Source organism: Protopterus annectens, chromosome 5.part0 (genome assembly GCF_019279795.1).
Source record: "Protopterus annectens isolate FY-2018-M chromosome 5.part0, PAN1.0, whole genome shotgun sequence".
Taxonomy (NCBI): Eukaryota; Metazoa; Chordata; order Ceratodontiformes; family Protopteridae; genus Protopterus; species Protopterus annectens.
In genome coordinates, this window is record NC_056735.1 from 1,387,467,969 (window position 1) to 1,387,492,918 (window position 24,950).

General features: G+C 40.3%; 1 protein-coding gene across 1 annotated transcript in view; it reads left to right on the plus strand.

Annotated features, from left to right (window-relative positions):
- The window catches only part of ME3 (malic enzyme 3), a 1,533,849-nt gene that overhangs the window by 783,318 nt on the left and 725,581 nt on the right, over window positions 1–24,950 (plus strand). The window contains exon 7 of the mRNA XM_044071202.1: window positions 10,239–10,248. Within this exon, the coding sequence (XP_043927137.1) occupies window positions 10,239–10,248 (10 nt within the window). The remainder of the gene's footprint in view (window positions 1–10,238; window positions 10,249–24,950) is intronic.

The following is a 24,950-nucleotide window of genomic DNA, read 5'->3' on the forward strand; positions in this document are numbered from 1 at the left end:
CTTAGTCACAGGACCAATGAAGGAGGATCCCTTTATAAATTAACTTGGAGGGCAAAATTGTATCGATTCTGTACAATAGGTAAGCATTTCGTAATAATGTAATGGCTTAAACTCAAATGCCTGTTACCTTTTCTCAGATGCCCTAGAGGTAGTATCTGTGGTTAAAAATAATTTACATGGAATTGCTTTTCCACTAAGCTTTTAACAGCACACTTACAGATAGCATGGCATTTGATTTTAAGTGGCATCAAGTGAAGAAACCCATGCAACACAGTGGTTCTTTGATTCAAGATTTGTGATCCAGGGTCCAGGGTTCAGGCCCGACCTTCATGTCTGTGTGGAGATCCTGGCACTGAGTGACCCAGGCAGGAAGGGAGAAGAGTGAAGGGACGCAGCCCTCTTGCCTCTCCTGTGTATGCATTCGGAGGTGCACAAGATAATGCCATCACCCAGTTGGAGATCAGTGAGCACTGCTCATGCTGCACAGTGACACTTAGCCTTGAAGTGAGGAGATGATCTTCACAGAGAGCCCATTATAAGTCCCCCTACAGTACTGTGCCAGGTGTGTACAGTAGGGAAAGGGATTAAACAGTAAAGTAGTTGAACCACCTCAATGGCTGCTAGATGATGTCCCCCTTTGGTGGACTCTGGCCTACTTGGCAAGAAATGGGCTGACTGACCAAGAGAGGGTTGATGGTCTGCAGGCAATGAGGGCAAAGAGTTGCCAAAAAATAAATATTTTTTTCAACATTCAAGCTTGTCATTGCATCTTCCCTTGTTTCAGTTCTTCACATAAAAGTTGACCATATTTGAAATTCATAACCTGTCTGGTTTTACCTTTGATGTGATTTTGTGTTTTATTTTGTTGTTAGTAATGCTTTACTTCGTCTGCATTTTTAAAACTGATATTTTATAATCTTTATCGCTACTATATATTGAAATCAGTTCTTTGTAAGTAGATGACTTTAGCAGCTAATTTTGCCAATTTTCATTTAAAATTTCCTTGTTTGATTTTATCCTGTTTTGTAAAGTGTTTTCTGGTGCTGCATTGTAATAAAAAGTGTAGCTGGGTGAGCTGAATAGTATCATGTGTTAAATATCTTACATTTCAATCTGTGAGGGAGTAACGAATTCCCCAAAGCAAATGCTGTAATTCTAGGATAGGAGAAATTATTTTTTCTTTGTAAGTTATTATGTACCGTTACCGTAAATAAATTGTATTTTATGTTATAAAGTAAGTCCAGTCCAATATAACTGAAGATCTGAAGTAGTTTACTTCATTTGGTCTTCAACCTGTGGGTTACGGATCCGTATCGGATCTGAGCCGTCAACTTTTACTAGCATCAGCTCCGAGCTCCAAACTCCTCCCCTTACTCATAATACACCTCCTCTGCCTTCCATCCCCAGATTTCGTTTGCCGCAAATAGCTTTTGCATAGTGTCTCATGAGCTCCAATTTAGTCAAGTGGGTAAAACTTTTCTCAGTATCTTTTTTTTTCAGAATATTGTTAGATAGTGATAGTATAGGTCCCCTTTCTCCTCTCCTTGCTTGGTGTGTCGAGTTATAGAGTTTTAGGATAGTTAGAGTAATTTGTACTGTTGTGTAGTTTCTAGCATCCCCTCCCCCCCCTCAGTGTTTTCTGTATATGAGTGTGGTGAGTGGGTGTGAGTGTGCCAGTTAGAAAGGAACTGCCTTTTTTTCTCAAGTTCACTTTCTACTCAAGAATTATGGTTGAAAAGCTTGTTTTCAAGCGTTGCACAAAGTGTGGCCATAAATTATCCCCTGCGGATGGCCACACGCTGTGTGCTTTGTGCTTGGGGGTTGCCCATCTGAGTGTGGACTGCAGCATATGTGAGGGCTTCAACCCCTATGCCATTAAAGATAGGAAGGCCAAGTTGGTCGTTAAAGACCTTCTTCCCCCTTCAGAATCTGTTTCCTGTTCTCCGGCTTCTGTCACAGCGGTTGCTGTGGCTGCCTCTCCTTCCTCTCTTCCTCTGGCTTCTCCTCCCTCCCAGGCTGGGACTCAACCTCCTGTACCAAAGCCTGTGGTAGCGGAGCAGAAAAGGGGTAGAGAGAGGGAGAGAGAGCCGAAGGTGAGGGAAAAGAGAAAAATGTCTCCGGACCTCACTTCACCTACAAAGATGCCACAGATCCGTGACTCCCCTCGGATCCGATCTCCGAGTTCTCCCCGGAACCAGAGGAGGCACGTTCAGCTTCTCGGGCCTCGGTGCCCTGACCTGCCAGGTTGGAGTCCATGGCCTCGTCGAGGTCCACCCGGTCATTGTCAGACATTGATCTGGATAAAACGATGATGAGGTTTATCTGTACTCAGATCCAGATGGGGGTCTTGCCAGCCCCCCCCCCCCAGGAGGGGGGAGCTCGCTTCCCTTTTTCCAACTTATATCTCCTTCTCAGATACGACATTCAGGTTCAGAGTATTCAGAACCAAGTTTGGCTTTGGTCAGGGGGTCGGCGCCAACGGTACCTGCTTCCTCGATGCTGACAGCTGCCTAGAGTGTTTCGGATCTGACCAGCTCGGATCCGAGCCGCTCTTGGAGCCGGAGCTTGAGTGTCGGATCTGAGGGAGTGGAACCTTTTTCTTCGGCTCCGACTTTGTCGGGTCAGGTTCCCTCCTTTGGAGCTTCTGCCCACCTCGGGCCCGGCTCTGATTCTCTCTTCGGACCCAGGGAGACTGGCCTCCTTATTGATTTCTCAGGAGGTTCGCTCTCCTCCGATATTTGACGTGGTAGAACAGGTTCTCTTTGCTGGATCGAGATCCCTTACTGCCCCCTTGGACCCCACCCAGACCCCCTCAGCTCTGACTACGGTCCCCATCATTTTACCAGAGGAACAGCCCATGCATGAAGAGCCCCAGATGGTTCCCCCCGAGGAACAAGTGGCTTGCAAGCTCCCCCGGAGAGCCCCACTGAAGAGGTACCTCGCAAGCATACTTGTAAGAGGAGGGACTTGGACTCCCCGAGTCCCTCACCGAGGGCATGGACTTGGATGATGGAGAAGGTTCCCCTAGGTCACCTCCCGAGGATGTCTCCTTTGGAGACATGGAAATCCTACGCCAATGAGAAGGTTGGTCTGCCCCCAAACCTTCTTCTGATGAGTCCGTGTTCCTGGAGGCTTTCGGCACAGGCTCATCTACGTCCTGAGTGTCCCCTCCCACGGATCCTTTGGTGGATCTGGTCACCTCGCGGGCATGGAAGGAACCGGACACCATGGAACCTATCCCAAAAAGACCGGATAAGATCTTAAGCCCCACATAGACAGACCAGCATGAAACAAGGGCTCCCCTATAGACGCTATGGTGGTAGCAGCAGCCACTAAGAAGGAACTTGCTCAGGAGAGTTTCTTGGTCCATCCTCCTGACCGAGAGTCGCGGATGATGGACCATGTAGGGAAGCGGGGTTACACTTCAGCTACCTTTTTGATTAGGGCACTGAACTAGCTGGCCCATGTCACCAGACTCCAACGTGACCTGGTAAAGGAGCTGGAGGAGTCTCCCCCCAAGTCCATGTCGCAGGAGGACAAGGCTTGGTTCTCTGTGAGGATGGCCACTTTAAAAGCAGTATCAAATTCGTTTTTCCTTTTGGGCCTCTCAAAGATGTTTAGACCCTTTCATGGCTCCTATTTCCGCCATTCTTGATTTTCTAGCTGATATTTTTCACCACGGAGCTAGTTCTTCTAATGTCAAAGTTCAATTAACTGCCATATCTCATTTTCATGTCGGCTAGAATTCTGCCTCTTTAGCCTCTTCCAGACTGTGTAAAGCCTTTATTAAAGGCACCTTTTTGTTACGTCCTCTGTCAAAGATCCTGTTGCCCCATGGGACCTTACTATGGTTCTTCAAGTTTTGGTCGCTCCGCGTTTTGAGCCTGCTGCAACCGCAGATCTGAATTTTTTGTCTTGGAAAACAGCTTTTCTGGTGGCTATTACCTCTGCAAAAAAGAGTTTCAGAATTACAGGCCTTGTCCTTCAAAATTCCTTACATGATTTTTCACAAAGATAGGGTTTCCCTTCGTACCAATCCATCCTTTCTTCCTAAGGTGGCATCACCAGTCAATATCAATCAGACCATCAGTTTGCCTGTGTTTTTTCCTAAGTTTACTAGCAAGATGGAATACAAACTCCACCTATTGGATGTTCATAGAAAATTAAGATTCTATTTAAACAGGACAAAACATTTCTGTAAATCTGATCAATTGTTTATATCCTTCGGTAAACCCTTTTTGGGGAAACCTATCTCCAAGGTCACTATAGCTAGATGGATTTCTTCATGCATCCTGCAGGTCTATAAGGACAGAGACATGTCTCCTCTAGGTCAGGTGAAAGCTCATTCCACTAGGTCTACGGCTATGTCTGCAGCTTTTTGGTCTAGAGTGTCTTTGGATGATATATGTTCTGCAGCTACTTGGTCCTCGTCTCATACGTTTATTTCTCATTACAAATTGGATTTGACTTCCAGAAGAAGAGCATCCTTTGGTTCTGCTGTGCTCTGTAATATCCTTCCATGAGGGCCTCCCAGGAATTTAGTAGATGGGGACTCTGTCCCACAGGTTGAAGACTAAATGAAGTAAAATACTTCAGATAAAGAAGTTATGTACTCACCATAACGTTCCATCTGAGTAGTTATACTTCATTTGTCTTCAACCGTCCCTCCCTCCTTCCCCCGGACCTTGGCATATGATCAGCCTACAGGCTGCAGTATAGGTCACAAGAAAAATTTTCAGGTCAGGTTATCAGTATAAGGTTCAGCATACTCAATCTGGGGATGAAAGGCAGTGGATGTGTATTATGGGTAAGGGGAGGAGTTTGGAGCTCGGAGCTGATGCTAGTAAAAGTTGCCAGCTCGGATCCGATATGGATCTGTAACCCACAGGTTGAAGACAAATGAAGTACTACTCAGATGGAACGTTATGGTGAGTACATAACTTCTTTTTGTGCTTTTATAAGTTATCCTATAAACTTTATCTGTATCTTTAGACTATAAACTACAGGGTTTCATTTGCTGCCTTGTGTGCAGTGTGTACCTCTTGCTTGTGTCATTTTATATAATATATTCATTTTTAGTTAGAGTCCTATGTTATTACTCATGATTTTTACAACGGATTTTCAAGTTCTTATTTTTGGGTCTATATTAGAACATCGAAGTTTCAAAACTTCGAATGTTCTAATATCGACACCTATTCAGCGAAATCTGAAATCATCGAACATACAGACTAGCGAATTTTTTCCTAGGGAAAAAATTTGCTGTTCCAAAACACATACATACAACACAAGCACACCAAACAAACAGCAATCCACACACATACACCTAAAATCTTACACCTAACCCTACACTAAACTATACACACGCCACTAACTATCCACTTACCTTAACCCAAACCCTAACCCTAAGGTCCATCACTGTCGCACACTCACCTCACCCGCACCCTAACTCACCTACCCCGCCCTAACCCTCACGTCCACACAATCGCACACATACCGAACCTGCACCCTAACCCTAACTCACCTAACCCGCCCTAGCCCTCACGTCCACACAACCGTACACATACCTAACCCGCACCCTAACTAACCTAACCCACACTCAATCACACACTTACCTAAACCCGACCCATAACTTTCCACCACAGCGCTGAAAATACCGAAGCAACAGAAACAGACAACTGAATTCTTTCCCTAGGAAAAAATTTGGTTTTCTGTTTCTTCTATATTTTCAGCTTTTGCTGAATAGGGGTCGATATTAGAACATTCGAAGTTTTCAAACTTCGATGTTCTACTATAGACCCTTATTTTCTTGTAAGGGCTTTGAGAGAGTCTACAGCCATTCCAGCAATTTATTTTTTTAATGTTTGAAAAGAGCAAGATACAAACATTAATATAAAACTGCTGCAGCATAAAAGTAATAGCCAGTTTTGGCCTGCATGATAAATATTTACTTCAGCTGACACTGAATCACTGACCAGAAAATATCATAAATTTCAAGTACTAATGAAGTTTGCATGCTCTGGAGAGAATCTGTTTTACATTTTTATTCTGTCAAGTCATTTTGTACTGAGTGGAGAGGCAAGAAAGATCTTATGTGTGGTAGAACCTGGTTCTGACTTAGCGGTCCTGCACAGCATTTTTTTTATTCAGTCTCTAGGAAGTCATCCATTACATTGTATGTTGTTCATTATGTTTGATGTTAAGTACATTCTAGGGAGAGGTTGTTTCACATAATTCCAGTAATTTATCATAGGATTTTCACAGGTTTAAATTACACCATTCAGGCTTGAAGGCCATCGAGGAATGCTGTTTCACAGAAATCAGTGTTATGAATGTCATCCTCCACCCAGTTGTCAAAACTTGTTTTAAACAAGTCCATATTCCTAAACATTGTAATCTAAGTTGGAATTTTATTTCATAACCTTGGTATAAGTTTGATGATAACTGTATTCCTTACATTTGTATTATATTTTTAATACTGAACTTTCCATTGCTGTACCCGTTAGTACAAAAATGTGAGGTTAATGACAAATTAAAATTACTAGAAGAACCTCAAAAAAAAAAAAAAATATATGTGTACATATATATATATATATATAGATATATATATATATATATATATATATATATATATGTGTGTGTATATATACACGCACATATTAAGGGAAGGAATTATTTTGATATACTTCCTTTGGACTGATTGTTTATAAGTTAATAGGTGTGTGCAAGGCCAACGGCCCTGGAGCCTTTACAAGCCTAGCCCATAGAAGTGCCCTGGCATCATGCCACCGTTAGTTCTTGGTGCCTCTACCAAGCAGAGACACTGGAGTGATCCCCGGGGTGAACTTTCTATTTCCCATCCACTCATCAAGAAAAGGGACAGTGAGGTGCTCTGCTTGACATGTATGGGAAGTCTATTCCAGAGCATGGGCAGTCTCTGGGTTATGAACCTGTCCCTCCAGCATGTTCTGTTGATTTTGGTAATGAGGTTGAGATCCCTGGAGTGTGTGGTGTGGAGGAATTGGGATTTCTTTAGGTGTAACATTTCTAACAGAGCTGGGTCAGACATGGCTTTGTAAGTCAAGCAGAGATCGCCTCTTAATAGACGATATGAGACAGAGAAAAGGTGGAGTTTTTTGAGTCTGTCCATGTAGGACATGTGTTTAAGGCCTAGGATCCTCTTTGTGAGGTACTTTTGTGGCCTTTCCCGCTGTTGCAGGTGTTTAGTGAGGTACATGCCAAATGGGTATTATACTCGATGACTGGTCTAATGAGGGAAGAGTAGAGAGAGATGATGACCTTTTCTTCTTGGATGCAAACCCTTGGTAAATGAGATGTGCTACATAGAAGGACTTTCTGACCACAGTGGCAACGTGGTGGTCGAAGGAGAGGTTGCTGTCAACCTGTGTCCCCAGATTTCTTATAACGCCTTCAGTGTTCAGTGGGCTATCATCATTGTGGTAATTAGTGGGAACTGAGTTTTTCCCAAAGGGAGTGACGATGGATTTTTTGGCATTAAGCTTAAGGCCATGGTTCGTTGGTCTCACTGAGGCCTTTCTTTGGGATGTCTACATCACTTGGGGAGTTAATAATGGCTCCCAGCTTGCAATCGTCGGTGAACTTAGTCAGCCAGAGTCCCTCTGTGTTGGCCTGGACTTCTGAGAAGATGTCAAACAGGAGAGGACCCAGGACCGATCCCTCTGGGGCTCCACTCATGACTGGTTGGCAGTCTGACTTTTAGTCTGCTACTTTGACACTGTGGGTTCTATCTGTGAGCCAGTTTGCAACCCATCTAGTGATATAGGGGTTGATGCCTAGTTTGGTGAGTCTATCAATAATTCCTGCGTGGGGAATGGTATCAAATGCCTTGGCCATATCTAGGTAGGCTGTATGAACTGCCTTGCCCTCATCCACAGCTCTGGTGACTGACTCAAAGAACTCAACCAGGTTGAGCATGCATGATCTACCCTTCACAAAACCAAATTGCGAGGTATCCAGAGTTTGGAGATTCCCTATATCTTTGTTAATTAGGTCCATGATGATGCGCTCCGTGGCCTTACATATCAGAATCATCAGGCTAATGGGGCGATAATTCCCAGGGTCTGTAGTCGCTCCCCCTTTATGGAGAGGGATGACTGTAGCAGTGTGCTTTTCTGTAGGGACAAAGCCTGAGGTGAGGCTGTGATTGAACAAGGCTCACAGCTGTGGTGCCAGTTCACTTTGTAGTTCATGTAGAACACAGCCAGGGATATTGTCAGGTCCCATGGGAGCTGTATTCTTGGCCTTGGACAATGGAGCTTTAACCTGTGCTGCAGCAATGCTGGGTGCCTGGCATTCCTCTGGTATTGTGATTGGTCCTTTGTGGAGGGGGGGGGGTAAAGTTGGCACTGGATCTGTCGGCCAGTATGTTGGCAATAACTGTTGGCTCAGTATAGGAGGTACCATTGTGGAATAACTCAGAGCAGATCTGGGTATTGCTGTGGAGATTCTTTATATAACTGTAGAAGGCTTTGTGGTTGTTTTTAGTGTCTGCCTCTAGCTTTAGAGGTTTTGATGAGTGATCTCAACTTTTTGTTGAGGCTAATAAGGGAGTTTTTCCAGTCTTGGGACTTCACCTTTTTCTGCAACAGTTTCTTCCTTCTGTTGTAGAGTTTGTTAATGGCAGGGGATCACCAGATTGGCTTCCTTTTTTTGGAGGAGAGCATCCTGGTTCTGTTGGGTATGGCTAGTTCCATGCATTTATGTATGTGTTTGTACAGTGCACTGGTGTATGATTCTTCGGTCATGCTCCTATTTTCCATTTGCATGGGTGCTGTGAAGTTAGTCACCTCTGTTTTTAGGAGCCCAAAGTCAGCTTTGGAGAATTTTTTCATGGTGGTTACCTTTGCTGGTGGTGTGGGTGAGATGTTGAATTCCATGGTAATTAGTTTGTGGTCGGATCTAACCAGGGAGGAACTGACTATTGGTGTTGAGCAACGGTTGCCCATGTTAGTAATAACCAGGTCAAGGATGCTGCTTCCTTTAGTAGGGTAAGAATGAGCTGGTCCAGCGCATTGGAATTAATGAATTCCAGGAAGCGTTGGGTAAGTGTATTGGTGCATGAGTAGTTTTTCCCAGTTGATGGAGGGGTAGTTGAAGTTACCCAGTTTGAGAGTGTTGGGTGGGACCCTAATGGTTTCCAGGGTGCTTAGGAACGTGGAATGAGAGTCTTGGGACATGGTTGGGGACTTAGAGCAGGCTACGACCTGAATGGCCATCTTATCCACTGTTAGTTGTACCTGAAGTATCTCCGATGCATTATGCTGGGCTACTAGTCTGGAGGTGTGCATATCCTTTATGAATATCGAGACGTCACCGCCTTTGGAGCTTTGGCCGATTTTCTGGGCCGAAAGGTGTGGAATGTGTTATAGCCTGGTAGTGCAGGGGTGCTTTCTGCTGCTTTAAACCAGGTCTCCATTACAGCACAACTGTCGATGTTCTCCATTTTGAGGAGTGCTTCGAGTGAGTGCATCTTGAGATTTAGACTTCTAGCGTTGAGCAGCATAACCCTCAGATTGCATTTATATATAGCTGTTACGGTGGTAATTTGGTCTTTGGAACACCGCCTGTAAAAGGCACTATGGGGTGGCAAGAGCCTTAGCCAGTATTCGGAAACCTAGGGATGACAGATGCAGGGCATCTCTGGCAAAGCATCAAGGTCTGTCAGTCATGTCATCCCAAGCAGACCGTTACTAGATCCCCTTAAAATGACACCAGAAACTTAGCCAATTGTTGAAGTCAGTCATTTTCTGCTTGTACTGCCGTATCATTCTGGGCAACAGTAGGGTGCTGCTCAGGGCTTGGGTCATACTTGCCTGGGCCACATAATCCAAGAGCTCCTCCATGTCTCTTTTCATGTAGTCCAGGAAGGTATGTCTTAGGTCATTCACACTCACATGGACAATGACAGAGTCATACTTGTACTTGTTGTGGAGTGACCTGAGTGCATGTGTTAGTGTCGGATCCTGGCACCTGACAGACAGCTGACTGTTACCTTCCCATTATTCAGCCTAGTGAGTGGGACATCAGTGTGCCTCACTGTCAAGTCACCTATGATTAGTATATTGGGCAAGCTGTTTTGCCTTAGGGTTTAGGTTGAGGGGCACACTGTGTAGTTGAGCTATGTGTCTTGTGATTTGTGCTGTGTTGTGGTGGTCGAGTGCATTTCTGTTTTCGTGAGTTTTAGTATAGCTACAGAAAAGTTGTTAAATTGTAAAATCTGATGTATGTATAGTTTATATATTTTAGATAAACATATTTCATCCGTCAGAGAGTTAGATTTAAAAACACTTATTTCATCCCTCTGGGAATTAGATTTAAAAGCAAGACCCATTAATTCTAATGCCCGGATTCTAGTACTGTTTATGTGATTAGAGAAAGAAAAATTTTGAAGATGTAAGGCTTCCAGGATCTTTGTATTCATTTAACTCTTCAAAGGTTACACCACTAAGGGCAAGGTCTCGTCTAACTGTAGGTTTACCAAAATACATGGCTAAACATTTAGAGTAACTGAATTTTAATCCATTCAGACTTGCCCTGTAGAAGAAGTCATTTGAATGGTTACTAGATGAATTATCCCCACTTGAGTTGAGAAGTTTCACTTAAACACCTGGAAATGGTATCACAGGACACTTCAGTGCTTTACTGTATGATTTTATTTATTTATTTATTTATTTTACATTTGTTTACCAGGAAAGTCTGACTGGTCATGGATCCTATTTTCAGCAGAGGCCCGAGGACAAAAGGTCCACAAAGATTAGTACAGCAAATACAATAAATACAATACACATGTTAATAAGGTCAGTACAGAGTAAAAAGTTAATAAAGTACAGTTTCAAGGCGAAGAAAGGAGCAATAAGTTGTTGTGTCTTTCGGCTTTTCCCAGTTAGGGGTCGCCATAGCGGAACTCCGGTCCGCTAATGATTGGCAGTAGATTTTTACGTGCTGAGTTGCCAGCTCTGACACACAACCTTCAACGAAGGTGCGCATATTCATGCATGTCTCCACACAGAAGACGCTCTAGCTGAGAATCAAACAGGACAAAGTCTTAGTGTGAGGCGACAACGCTAAAGGAGCAAAAAGTAAATATACTATAAGGAGCACAGTGTGTTACAATAAACAATACAGTTGAAAGGACATTTTGTTCAATCATTTGGTTACATTCATCAGTGACTAGTACAGTAAACATACATTGATTAAGAGTATAGAAAGGAGTTGTTTCCAGCTTTCATAGTTGGTTAAGGTATGATATGATCAAAGCCACCCAAGGTATGATTTATTAAAAATGAATTTTTTGTAATTTATCAGTTGCACCACACACTATTAATTATAGTGGTTGGACCAAATGAGATGAATATAACTGTTCTTTCTCACTGTTGTGATTCATGCTTCTCCTCAAGCTTCATTTCTGAGGTCTGTAGGAATTGAACCCTAGGAGAGTAGAACAATTTTATCTCAGTTGCATGATCACTGTTGTGCATCTCCTCATCTTGAATCAAACACTCTTTTATTGTAAAGAAGATTAAAGACTGGAGCACTGCAGCTGACATTAGCTCAAATTTCACTGACCCAATTTTGGATTCAACTGCTTATGCCTTTCCCATGTTTGAACCTCCTTTAAAGAAATAGAGTATCTTTGGGAAAGACAGTGCTTCAGAACACCTTGCCCAAATCCATCTTTCTGCATTACACTCTTTGTCTTCACTTTCAAGGGTGTATTGTGAGATATAATAGGTAATAATGTTTGGCTGAAACAGTGCGGCCATTCTCTTGAATTGTTTTATAATAGATATGGGTATATTCATTATATCTTTCAAACTTTGAGAGGAGCCTCTCCTCTGACTATCCCTTTCATGTCCTCTGTGTCTCTAATCTTTAGTGTGAGTAACTGTATGAGTCTGCATAAGGAATCTTTGTAAGTAGATAGCATGCTGTAATCCTGTAGCCTTGTGGTTAATGTATTTTTTATGGATGGAACTTAGTTCATGAAGAGTCAAGAAGTGGATATGATAGGGATGTCTTTACTTCCCAGCACCAATACAAGGATGTTGTGTCTGTGCACTAGAGGGGTGTGATGCCATGAAGATGAAGTGTTTACATTTAGAGGGAGCACAAGAGTGGATACTAGAATATTTTACTCAAATGTTTTGCACACTGTATAGACGCTCTTGAAGACCAAATAACATAGTGAGTACACAGGTAACTATAATAGAATGGGTATGGAGTTCTATGTTTTGAGTTGCAAAAACTGTAATTCTGAACACCTTTGTGCAATCAGTGTGAGAAAAAATTACTCTTCAAAACATGCTTTTTTGTGGCAAGCTTTACCTGTCTCCCCACCAAAAACACATACACCTCCCCCTTGCAGGAAGCCCCTTCATTCTTCAGCTAATTTTTCTTACTTCCTGAGCTACCACAGCTTTAGGAGAGTAAGAATAACTATACTTACCACATGCATAAAAAAACTTAGAAGCACATTTCTTACAGTTCCAAACTTTGTATGGATGTATGTATCCATGTGTCCAATTTGTTATGTGTTTCTATAGCTGGACAGCTACAGCCCTTTCCTATTTGTTTACTAGCCTTTGATCTTTTGTGGGTTCTGCCATGGGTGTAGTCTTTAGGCATCTCCATCATCTAAGAAAAGTTGTCCCTAGCCAAGCTACAGATCATCCACTCCAACGAGGCTGATCTGGAGCAGCACAGCTGCAGGTCCTTCCTTTCATAGATCAACCATAGGGTGCTGGTCTCCCTGAACAGAACTCAGGTTCACAGATTGCTGTGCCTCTTGGATCTGTTGACAGCATATATTGTCCTTCACAGTTTGTCATATTTTCCTGTACAGGGCTTTATTTAAGTTAATTGCTCACTGCCATTGTTTAGTTGTTGTGATGATGTATCTTCTCCTGGTTTTTGATTCATTACAGGAACCTATGGCATAGTGGACTGTTTAACACAATTAGAATAGCTCTCCCACCCCCCAATCTGAGATAATGTATGACTACAGATATTACCACTTAAAGATGGGATTACCAGACTATTGTTCCTGCACTGCCCTTGGAGCAAGAATTACATGTGATTCCTGTGCTGAGTTGAAATCCATTTTTTTCATTCTCCAGGCTTCAGGAATCCATCCTTCATCACAACTATTTCTAATTGGATTTGAGAAACATTATCTAATGTGTAAGTTGATCACACAAGGTGGGACCCTAGTTCCCTTTAGAGAGAAAGCCTTTTGGTCTTGGATTATGTATTTGCCCTGTACATCCTTCCAGTTGGTGGGCCACATTCCAAGAGACAACCCTGCAGAAGTAATGAGCCAACAGTGGACCCTACCTTTGTGCATCAGAATTTGACAAAAAGATGCAAGAATACTGAGGTCTGATTTAGATAAATCACAGTTCTGACACAGAAAGCAGAACTTTTCTTTTTTTAAAAAAAGAAAAAAGTCCCAACACGAACATGGTTTCACCGATTTAATAGCATAAAACACAAAGATCCCAATGACTGAGCGCTTTCACCTTGAGAATGGCTTCATCAGAGTAACTTTGGTTAGTACAAACAACATTTAAATACCCCATCCCCTACATGCTGACCAATCCACATTGAATGACATCATCGCAAAAATTAAAAAAAAACTGTTGATTATACATGAAATATAAAAACATAATTGAACCAAAATACAAGATAAAAAATGCACTTGTACAATTTGCTTAAAAATAAGAAGTATTGTGATGCTGATGTACAATGGTCCTTAGATACAATCACCTCTCCCAAAATATTGTTTCAGCCATCAACTATGCATGGCAGTTTGGTCTTAAAGATGCAAGTAAGGAAATTCTTGGCCCGAGACCTAAGATAGTTTACAGTCGAGTGAGAAATGTTAAGGACATTATGGAGAATTTTAGTTGCAAGACCTAGGATAGTTTACAGTCGAGGGAGCAATGTTAAGGACATTATGGAGAATTTTAGTTGCAAGACCTAGGATAGTTTACAGTCGAGGGAGAAATGTTAAGGACATTATGGAGAATTTTAGTTGCAAGTTTTTTATATCTAGAATGTACAAATGTGGGACCTGTAAGTACATCAATGATGGCCCATATGTGTCCATACCTGATTACAGCCGTTCTTTGAGCTGCCCGGAAAGGTGCAAAGGTGCAGCTGTAACACTAATATGTTACTATATGTTGCCACCTGTATCAGCTGCACCAGTTTTTATGTGGGCAAAACTGTACGAAGACTTAAGGAAAGGATTACTGAACATGTTAGGGCCATCAGAAACAAAGATGCTCACAATGCACTCTGTAGGCATAGTACATGTTGTACGAATTTTAAAAAGTTTATTTTCTTTGTCATTGACCAGGTGAAAAGTAGTGAAAAAGGAGGTGACTTGAAACTAAAGGTGGAAAATTTGGAGACTATGTGGCAACTTAGGCTAAATGCTATACATCCACCTGGGGTCAATGACAGTATTGTTATTCTTCCTACACTTAAGACTAATGCAAATGTGATTAAAGACCACTGGTCTGGGGAGGGGTCAGTGTTTCACCAAGAGCTCATCGAGCTCGTTAACAGACAAGGGATTGAACTACTGCATATGTAAACATTACCAACGATCCATCCACAAGTTGATGGAAGAATCTACTGAGCTTGATGCAGCTATTAGATTCAGTAATGATTTTCAAAGATACCAGTACGACTACAACAGGACTTTCTCTAGTATAGAGCAGTTCATTCACAAATCAAAGTCTATCAAAATAAAAAAAATTAACAGAGACCAGGCAGCGTATAACAACAAATCAGTGTACCCGAAACTGCCCACATCTCAGCAGTGGCACCCTACAGGCCAAGAGAGTAGCAGGGGTGTGTCTAGTATGAATGAGGAGGTCGACAACCTGGATCTTCATGACGAAGAGGTGGCAGCACAGACTGTACCTCGTAGGAGTGAAAGGATCCACCAGCAACAAAAATCATACTGCAGCACATCTAATAATGACAGCTCACACAACAGCCAAGGTGAACATTTTCAGAACCGTGTACTAAACCACAGGCCCCAGCAACTAGCACACTACCAGAATCAGAGGAAGAACAAGAAGGGGAACAGAATGAGGAAGTGAATGTTGATGCAGGTAGCAGTTTTTGTAAATTGCTTTACAACAAAGAAAATGAATATATTATCTACAATTCCTCTGGCCTGACTATAGCTGGAGCCGTAGTGGAGCTATTTGCTAAAGGGTTGACTTTTGTGCCATATTATCGAACAAACCTTGCCTCTTCACTTATAGACCTAAAACTGTTTGTGCATAAACTTAACCCAAATCTCATCTTAGGTGAAAATACTACTAGAAAAGATGTGTTCCACATTTCTAGTACATTTAATCCACCCTTGCACCCAATCTTAGACCTGTTCGAGCAAATTTGTGATTTGGACTTCAGGAATGAATTGGTGAAAAATAAAACCAGCAAGAAGTTTGTAAGAAATATTACTGTAAGAGAGAGGTAATTATTAGATGAATTGCAAACGGCCGGTTTGAGGATAATGAAACCTGACAAGGGAGGGGGACTGGTTATGATGAACATCAGTGACTGCAGTACTAGAATGTTACAAATATTCAACACAGATGCTTACAAAGAAGTTCCTAGAAATGAGTTAAATACAGCTTACAGTCACGTTTGTTCATTGAAAGCAGAATAGATATTGATCTATTCAACTATTTATCTATGCCAGTGTCCAGAATACCTAATATCTTTGGGTAACCTAAAATGCACAAAGATATAAGCAACCCTCCCTTGTGACCGCTAGTTGACGCCAGAAATATCATAACATATGCATGTGCAAAATATGTGGATTTTGTGCTACAAAAATATGTAACTAGTGAGAAACAAATTTGCAAGGACTCTTGGTCGTTCCTGCACTGTCTAAGTAATTTAAAATATGACAATAGCTATTTAACAGAAGATGTTAAGGACTTGTATACGTCCATCCCACACATGGAGGGCATAGAGAGAATTAGCCACATTCTGAGAATCAAGGGCGTACCTAATGATACAATAATTTTGCTTAGTGAACTATTGGACATTATTTTGTCCAATAACTATGTAATCTTTGACAAAAGATTGTTTTTACAACTATCAGGGATAGCCATGGGATCCCCGTGTGGCGCCATTTTCGCCAATTTAGTAATGGCTGACTGGGAACACAAATTTGTCCTACAGAACAACTGGGTCCAAGACAAGATACACTACTGCACTAGATTCTTGGATGAAATCGTCATGGTGATAAGGGGTGACAACGACACAGCTAATGCAATTGTCAGTTACTTTAATGAGACAACTGACTTTTTGAAGTTTACATCACAATTTGGTGCAAATTCCATATCATACTTGGATGTTCTGATTTGTAAAGATATAACCAGTGAATGCTACAACACACGTATATATAGAAAAGAAACTTATTCTAATAGTTTCTTGCACTTTTCTAGCTGTCACCCCTACCACCAGAAGGCGTCAGTAGTAAAAGGACAGTTGGTCAGGGCAGCTAGGATGACCTCCCAAGACAGAGACTTCTACTTAGAATGTAACAACTTGAAGGAGATGTTCACTAGGAGGGGGTTACCCTATACAGATGTTGAATCTGCTAATTAAAGAGGTGATTCACAAGTGTATGAACGCAGTGTACAAACCTATTTTAAGTCAAAATCGAATTGATACACCCACTGATACTATAGGTATACATATTGAAGGGAACACCGACAGTAATGTACTCCAGAATTTTAGTAATTTTAATAATTTCATTATTCCATTCAGTGTAGATGCTTTTGACTTATGTGGGATCATCAGGAAGAACTGGGACCTACTACAATCAGACACCTTTATAAGTAAGAAAGTGGCTTACACACCTAGAATTACCTTCAAAAGAGGAGCTAATTTAAAATATCTAATTGAAAGAAACTCTAAAACACTAGTCAGTAGATGTGGGATGCATAAATGTGGTATGTGTAAGTACTGTAAACATATGGATGTGGGTCAGAAGTTTAAGATCAAAGGCACTCAATACACCACCAGATTTTAGATTAAACTGCCAGTCTAAAGGGGTCATATACCTAGCCCAATGCCAAATGTGTCCCGCATTCTATATAGGGAAAACAGATAGGAAATTTCAGGAAAGAATATATGAACATCTATACTACATTGGCAAATTGAGCGAAGACAGTGCCCTAGCTAAACCTACCCGGGAATACATGGATCACAGGTTTTTGTTCAGGGCAATAGACCAAATTGTAACCGATAATATGGGGGGGGTCCAGTTTCACTGGAGTTAGAACGTTTAGATTTAATATGGCAGTTGAACACCAATGCAGGGCAGTATCCAGGTCTAAATGAAAGATGTTCTATTGTATGTATTCCAAAATAAAAAAGCATTATTAGAAAGGGTTTTACGTATAGAATTCATGTAAAGTATGTATTAATTGTACATAAGATCTTAAAAATTAGCAATAGTAGGAACGGACATGGGTTTACCATGTCATTTTAGTATTTTAGATATTTGGTACTTATAAAGTACAAAAACCTTTGTAGTTTTTTTATGGTATATAAGAACATTTAGTATTGTTTCTTCTGTAGGGTTAGGGTTTGAGTTTTGCATGTGGGTGTGTCTAAATGTTTGTGACACTTTTGTAGTCTTTAGAAACTGTAGTTTCTATGAGTACTAGTTTTCAATTTGTTGTCAAGAAGAATGAAATTAACTGATTAACTAATATTGGTAAATTACCTAACTAATTAACTACTGCTCACTGACTACTTAACGGCATGCTCTCAATGTTGTTTTTATCTGAAGAAGTTACAGTATTTACTGTGACAAAAAGCACTTCATTTTGAATTAAACTGCTTGTTCTTACGTTTTGTTTGTTGCCTTCCTTCCTGCAACCAGTTTTCAGTTTTGTGTTCTTTCATCGGCTTGTGTCATAAAGAAAGAAAGAAATAACCAGTTGACACCCTAATTTGGTGAGTTTCTAGAAAATAAACATATGCCCCTTGCCTTATCAAAGTCCCAAACTCACTGCAGCTCCATAAGAACAATACTGCAGTACTATACAAGAAAATGTTTCTTTTTATAGTAAATTACAAGTGAAAATTTTCAAACTTTGAAGACTGTTTCAAGGAATCTCATCTCATTTTCAAACCATCAAAATTCAATTAGTCCTTTTCTTCAGTAACTTGTTTTGCAGCACACATCCGACTGACCTTATTTCTATCTCTAATGGAGCCTATAGAGGGGGTTGACAGAATCAAAAACCTATTTTTTTCTCGTTAATTTACTATCACTTGATTTTCATATTATTCAGTGGCAAGAAAATGTATAGCGAACTGCTGAGCTGCCTGTACTAAAGACAACCTTTTACCTTACTGTACAAACAAACTCATTACTTTAGTATTGATTTCTATATTCTTAAGTCAGCATAGTCCTCATGGGACTTACCCTCAAGCAAAAATGTACCAAATACCAATTTATAAAACCATCCAAGAAACATCATTGTGATCTCTACAAGAAACAATCTAGAACTCATAATCAGTACTTTAAATGCAGTGACAATACGTCATACTTAAAAAGAAAAGTGACACTATGCCATAGTAACTCATCCCATTGGCACATAGAAATAAAGCCCTGATGGAAGCTAATGCAACCCAAATTGACTTGTCTCTCAAGATTCTACTAAAAACTATCTACATTTGAAACCAGCTCTTAGTCAAGTGAAGTTATGTTGTATTATTCAGTATCTTCATATATTTTGCTTTCCCCATTATTTTAACTTATTTACCTCTGTTTAAACATTCTTTAGGCTACTGTCTGTTGCACAGCCATTTTGATTTCTTGCCATGCTTACATAACAGATTTGTATCTAGTGACAATTTCATTGAGTTATTTTTCCTGACAAACTTGCTGCTTAATTTCTGCTGTGTGAATGATGCTTTTTTCTGAAAATACACTTTAGGGCTAATTATTTAGTAAATGCACACATTATAGATAGACATCTATACCTTTGCTCAAAACCAGTTATGCGGTCTGCACAGAAACTATATTGCATATGATAATACAACATTAGTGAATGCCTCTTAAATCATTAGTATAAAATCTAGTTATTAAAGTATGCATACCTTCATCTATGTTCAAATCCTCTGATGGAATCTCCATTGCAATATATTTTGCTTTCCCAGTAAGTGGCAGTAGAAATGTAAGTACATTTTCATTTTTCTGGTTCTGAAACCTAAATCCAAATCAAAGCCTCATTTTTCCAGCTTATATGTGAGAGTTTCAAAGATAGCTGTGTGCTAATCAACAGTTTAATTTCAGCTATCCCAGTGTGAAAATAGTAACTAGGAAATAGGGCACATTAATATTGTCAACTTGGGTAAAATTCAGTTGCTGGCTCTCTAAGTACGAAGGAATTTGGAAAACCTGAAAGAAACTCAGCCAGAAACCATGAAGAGACAACGTTGTCTGGGAAGAATCCTGCAGCTGTTCATCAAAAAGCAGCTCAGGCTTCAGCTTTGGTACAAGCGATGCCTTCCAGTAATTTAGAGAAAAATAAATCAGGTGTACTCAGAGGTGATGAAAATACATGAAACATTGAAAGAATATATCAACTCAAATAACAAAAGGCAGGGAAGTAGAAGAAGCTTTATCTATTTAGATTAACTGATAACACTGCAAAAATCAGAGGTTGAAATGAAGAAAAGGCTGTATAAATATGAGGCTTCTCAAGAAGAACTGTTTAAAAAAATGGTAGAATTAGAAGACAGAGCATGCAGAGAAAACATGAGATTTTCTTCTGAACCAGAGAAACTGAAAGGAATAAACTATTATTTTTTTTAAAACATAGATAAGCAACTGGACTGGTATTCCACAGCAGGGTTTGTTAATTGAAAGGTCACATTGAGTGTATGCTCCAGATGTGGCTATGACAAAGCAGCCATGATATAAGCCCAGGTACAAGCTTCTTGAAATCATCCCAGCAGTCCAGACACTGGATCCCCTTTGAGGCAGACAGAGACTGGGCTCCCTTTGAACATTACATGACACCAACTGTTAACCAAATTGTCTCTATGATCATCTCTCTATATTGGTTTGGGTCAGATACTGTGAAGGGGAAGGGCTACATGGGTTAGGGTCATACCTGCCTGGGCCACATAACTAGCAGAGGTTTCATCTCTCTCAGGGAGAAGCAGTCCAGGGTCGTTCCACATGGACATGGACTGTTGCTGTTTTGCTTGGCTGTGACCAGTGCTGTGCTATGTGGAGTATTTGTAAGCGACTTACGATGAGCCTGACTGTGACCCTGTTCCTGCAGAGTGGTGGAGCCTGGTGTCTCAGTATGTCAGTGGATCTGATGACAAGTATGGGTATTGTTGTTTTTGTAGTATTTGTATTGGGCCTTTGCAGCTTGCACACTGTTTTTTTGTGTTTTTTTGTGGTTTTGTTTTTGCTTTTGGGGTGGGGGTGTTTGGTGTGCAGCTTTTGCCTCTCTCTGCTTTAGAGGAATTTTTTCTCAGAGCTAGACCCTGTGTATGTGTGTGTGTTTTATTGTGTGGAGTTGTTGTGCATTTGTAGCATTGCTGGTTTTGTGGTGTGTGTTGTGTTGTCTTCTGTTCCTGCTCTCCCTGAGTTGAACAGCTGAGAGTTGAGAGTTGAGAGCTCAGTTTGCTAGCAGCAATGCAATGTGCAAGTATTTGTGTTATGTGGAGGAGGAGGGAGAGGCAGTTATAGACATGAGGCAAGATTCTAGATTTCACCAGATTAGAGGACCGGAGGGAGATTGACAACTGACCTTTGGACATGCTAGAATAGAATAATAATATCCCTTAATTTAATTGAAGACAAGGGCCAGTGGAGTGTGGGTGCTTTTAATTTTTAGTGCTGACTTATATAATTGCTTTAGTGAGCAAGTGCCAGGTAATGTATTTGTGAAGATGCAATCATACCAGCAGAAAGAGTTGATCTTGACAAAACTGTGCTAGAGTGAAAAACTATCAAAAATGGGAAAAAGCAGTCTTTGTGGAAAATGTTTATTCACTGTACACCAGGCAAAACAGAAAAAAAAAATACCCAGCAATCTGGGAATGTAGAGGCTGATGTGACATTCAAGCTGCTGAATCCAGCTGCCTTTAGAGTATTTTTTCCCACAAGATCAAATCCATTTTTTGTTACAGAACATGCAAAGAAGGAAACAAAAAATGAGCCAGCAAACAGGAGGGAACTTTACTTCTCATTTCTTCTGACAGCAAAGCTCACAGAGTTACTTTGCCAGAGAAACCTTCCAGTGTAACAAAATAAAATGCTTGAGAGACAGAAAAACACACACGAGTTAACTAGAAGACTCAGGAGTACTTTGTGCTTGAACCAGTCTGGTGTTGGGAGATAGAGATGATCAGGAAAAAGACAAGCAACACTGAAATTAGTGAATAAACAAGAGACTATAACACATCATTTACATTTGTTAAATATGGATGTGCAAGAAAAAGTGCTTGAGAAAGACTGGACTTTTGATGATTTTGTTAAACTTGAGGGCAGACTGTAAACCACCTACCTCACTTTGTCATTAATGTTTAGAAGGACATTAAAGGGAAAACAAAATAACTGCCAGTAAAAAAACATCTTGTGTTTTTATTAGTATATGTGTAAAACATTTCATAATATAAATTGCATGTTATATTGAAAAGCAGTTATGTATAGTGTGCAGACAGGGGTATTTCAAATGTTGGGGAGTAACTATCGTATGTTTTAAAGATATTAAAGTAAACAAGTACATTTTTGTTGTAAGAGATATAGGATTTTCAGTATAATAAGAGAAGAAAGGCTGAACAGAAGCAAGATTAATTAACATGCTGTTCTCTTGTTTTTACAGCAGTAGTTGTCTGTATTAATGTGCTTGGCTTAATCTAAAAAAACTATACCTTTGTGTTTTTGTTTTATTTTTTTCCCAAGCAAATAGGAGTGAAAAATAAGACAAAATGGTGAAAGTCACAAAATCCTCAGTTTCTTCTGTGTACAGAAATATTAGCTTATGTTTTTTCCATTAGCAAATGGTCTCAGTGGAAGATAAGAACTCTATAGCTGAAGGCAGTTGGCCAGAGAGTTCTGTATATTCTGTTCTAAGTGAAATTTAAAAAAATTGTTTATGTATCTACAAAATTGTTAGTTTTGTTTTCTCACTGCTGACTACTTTTTCAAAGAGACGAGCAGTCTACAGGTACAAGCAGTAAATCTTGAGAGTTCTGAGCATTCTTTGTGGTCAGAAATGGACAATGTAAAACTACAGTGGCAAGCAATTCATTGAAAAATAAAGTTTGAAATTATGGGAAGTGAATAAGAGATTACTCAAGGATTCAATGAAGTGTTTTACAAACTGAGGGCCTATATAGGCCTTTTAAAAGTTTGTTTTGAAAATTTTTCTGAATGTTTTCTAGGATGTTTAATTGTAAAATGCTGAACTTACAAAAGACCCTCCATGTTCAATAATAGACTGTGCTAGTTTTATATGTATATATCTATCTATCTATCTATATATATATATATATATATATATATATACACATGCATACACGGATCTACTTCATTTGCCCGAACTTCCGATTGACCCACACCCATTTGCCCGACACCATTTTACCGAAATTTAATTTGACCGACACTTCATTTGACCGACAAGTATTATTGACAAGTAAATGGGATATGCCCCCTTCCCCACTGTAGTGCGACCCTGGAGTTAGAATATATAGTTTGGGGGTATGGGGGCACAGCCCCCCACAATGGGGGTGTGTGGGGCAAAGCCCCCCCTCTTACTTTTGTTTTACTAAGCAATATTAAAGCAAAACTAAATGATATAATATGAAATTAAGTGGGGGGGCTTTGGTGTCGGGCAAATGGGTTTCGGTCATTCGGAAGTTAGGACAAATGAAGTAGACCCAAATACACAAACACACACACACACATAGAGAGAGAGAACCTCAAAATCTAGAACGGCACTCCAGACAACCCTCTATGGAACCAGAATGGCTAAGTAGATGCTGTGAAAAATAAATCCACAAGGAAAAATGCAGAAAAATGCTTCTTTACTTAAGTTCTTTAATTCAGTTCAGCACAGCCCCAAAGATATTTGAGGAGAAATACAGGCAAAAGTATCCAGATATATTTTGCAATACAAAACATAAGATCACAAAAAAAGGAATGCAGAACACAAGAATAGTAAAGTAGACATTAAAAAAAATGTGCATAGTTACCACATGCGGTAGAAGTGAAACATCTGTAAGGAAGTGAGAAGGAAAGTAAATGGTACAATACAGTATAAGCTCCTTCGCACTTCCATACAGAAGTTTCACTTCTACCACAGATGGCGACCACGCACATTCTTGTTTTTTTTACAATACGTTTTTCCTGCTCTATCAATTAATACTAGTGTTCACATTTGAATTTGAAATTCCACTTTCCTACCAGTTCTTCAAAGCTCACGGCTGCCCGATATTCCTTGTATGTTTTGGTAGGGGTGGCTGTTTAAATAATTTTTTCATTCTTTTTACTTTCACTAAACAGACACTAAACTTCAGACTTCCCGCACCTGCATGGGGAACCATTTTTTACCAGATCAGCATATAAAGGATGAAGCGCATTAAATTGTTTTACCCAATTATTTATTATGACAGTCAGCAGTGTTGTGTTTAATTAGCAACTATTTGAACTGCAGATTGCTGCATCACAAAAGAGTTCAAATAAATTATACAAAACTGCAAAGTAATTCACTATTTCAGCAGAAGTGCTATATACAAATGATGTTATGACTTGGAAGCTAATTTTTAATGTTCTTTGTCTGTGAACTCACGAGTCACACCCATTCAGATGCACATCACATACATGAAGTTTTGTGGTACCATTTGTGGAAAATGGTATTGAACTGATGAGATTTTAGACTATTACACCTTAAGATCTTGACTTGATTATGTACTGTAAAACTTGCATATTTGCATGTAAGATGAGATCTATGACCCAAATATCTGTCTATAACTTGTAGAAGTGCTGATGGATCACAGTCTGAAATTAAATAAAAATACCAAGTATTAGGATTCAATGCTAAATTGCACAGCAAGGACGACCCTTACTCAGTTTTAACACTAGCTCAAATGTTGTGACATTAAAGGTTTCCAGAAGTCCCATCAAACTAGGCAGATTAGATAGCAGTGACCTGTGTTACTTTCTTGGGGGTCTGCAGAGAACACTAGGTTTGTGGATGAGCTTAGGCTGCGACAAGTGAACGTCTTATTTAGGACTTAGTAAGTTCCCAGTTAAATGGGCAGACTTTGTTTACTTTAGGTGCAAACAGCCATGTTATTTGAATCAAAGGTGGTTTTGCAAGCAGCTGCTCTGGTAAAAGCATATAATGAAATGAAAATCAACAGGCTGTTCAAAACATTGCACTAACTGGGGGTTCGAGAGCCGTAGGCCCATGTGAGAGTATATGTGCATGTGCATGTGTGTGTGTGTCTGTGTGTAAATGTATCTACAGGCTCACACATGTGTCTACATGGAGGTAATGCCTTCTGCTATCTAGACCATAGGAACAGGGGGCTGTGCTCGGTATTAATTTAAAGCATGGTGCCCACATCTGAGCACACTAGGTACACTCTGCCATTATAAAAACATTAAGTTGCATGATGAAGGTGTCTGCACTGATTCAGAAGCATGTTAAAAGAATGCCTTTCTCCCTCTCCCCTTGATTCCTAAGCTTCTTCAGAAAGCTTTCAGGTTGCAAAGCAAAGTGATCCTCGTTGCTTCCTTTTGGCATCGACAAACCTGGTTCACCTTTCTTTGGTGTCATCTTGTTTGCCCCACTGAGATTAGATCTGAGTCCGGATCTATTGTCTCACCT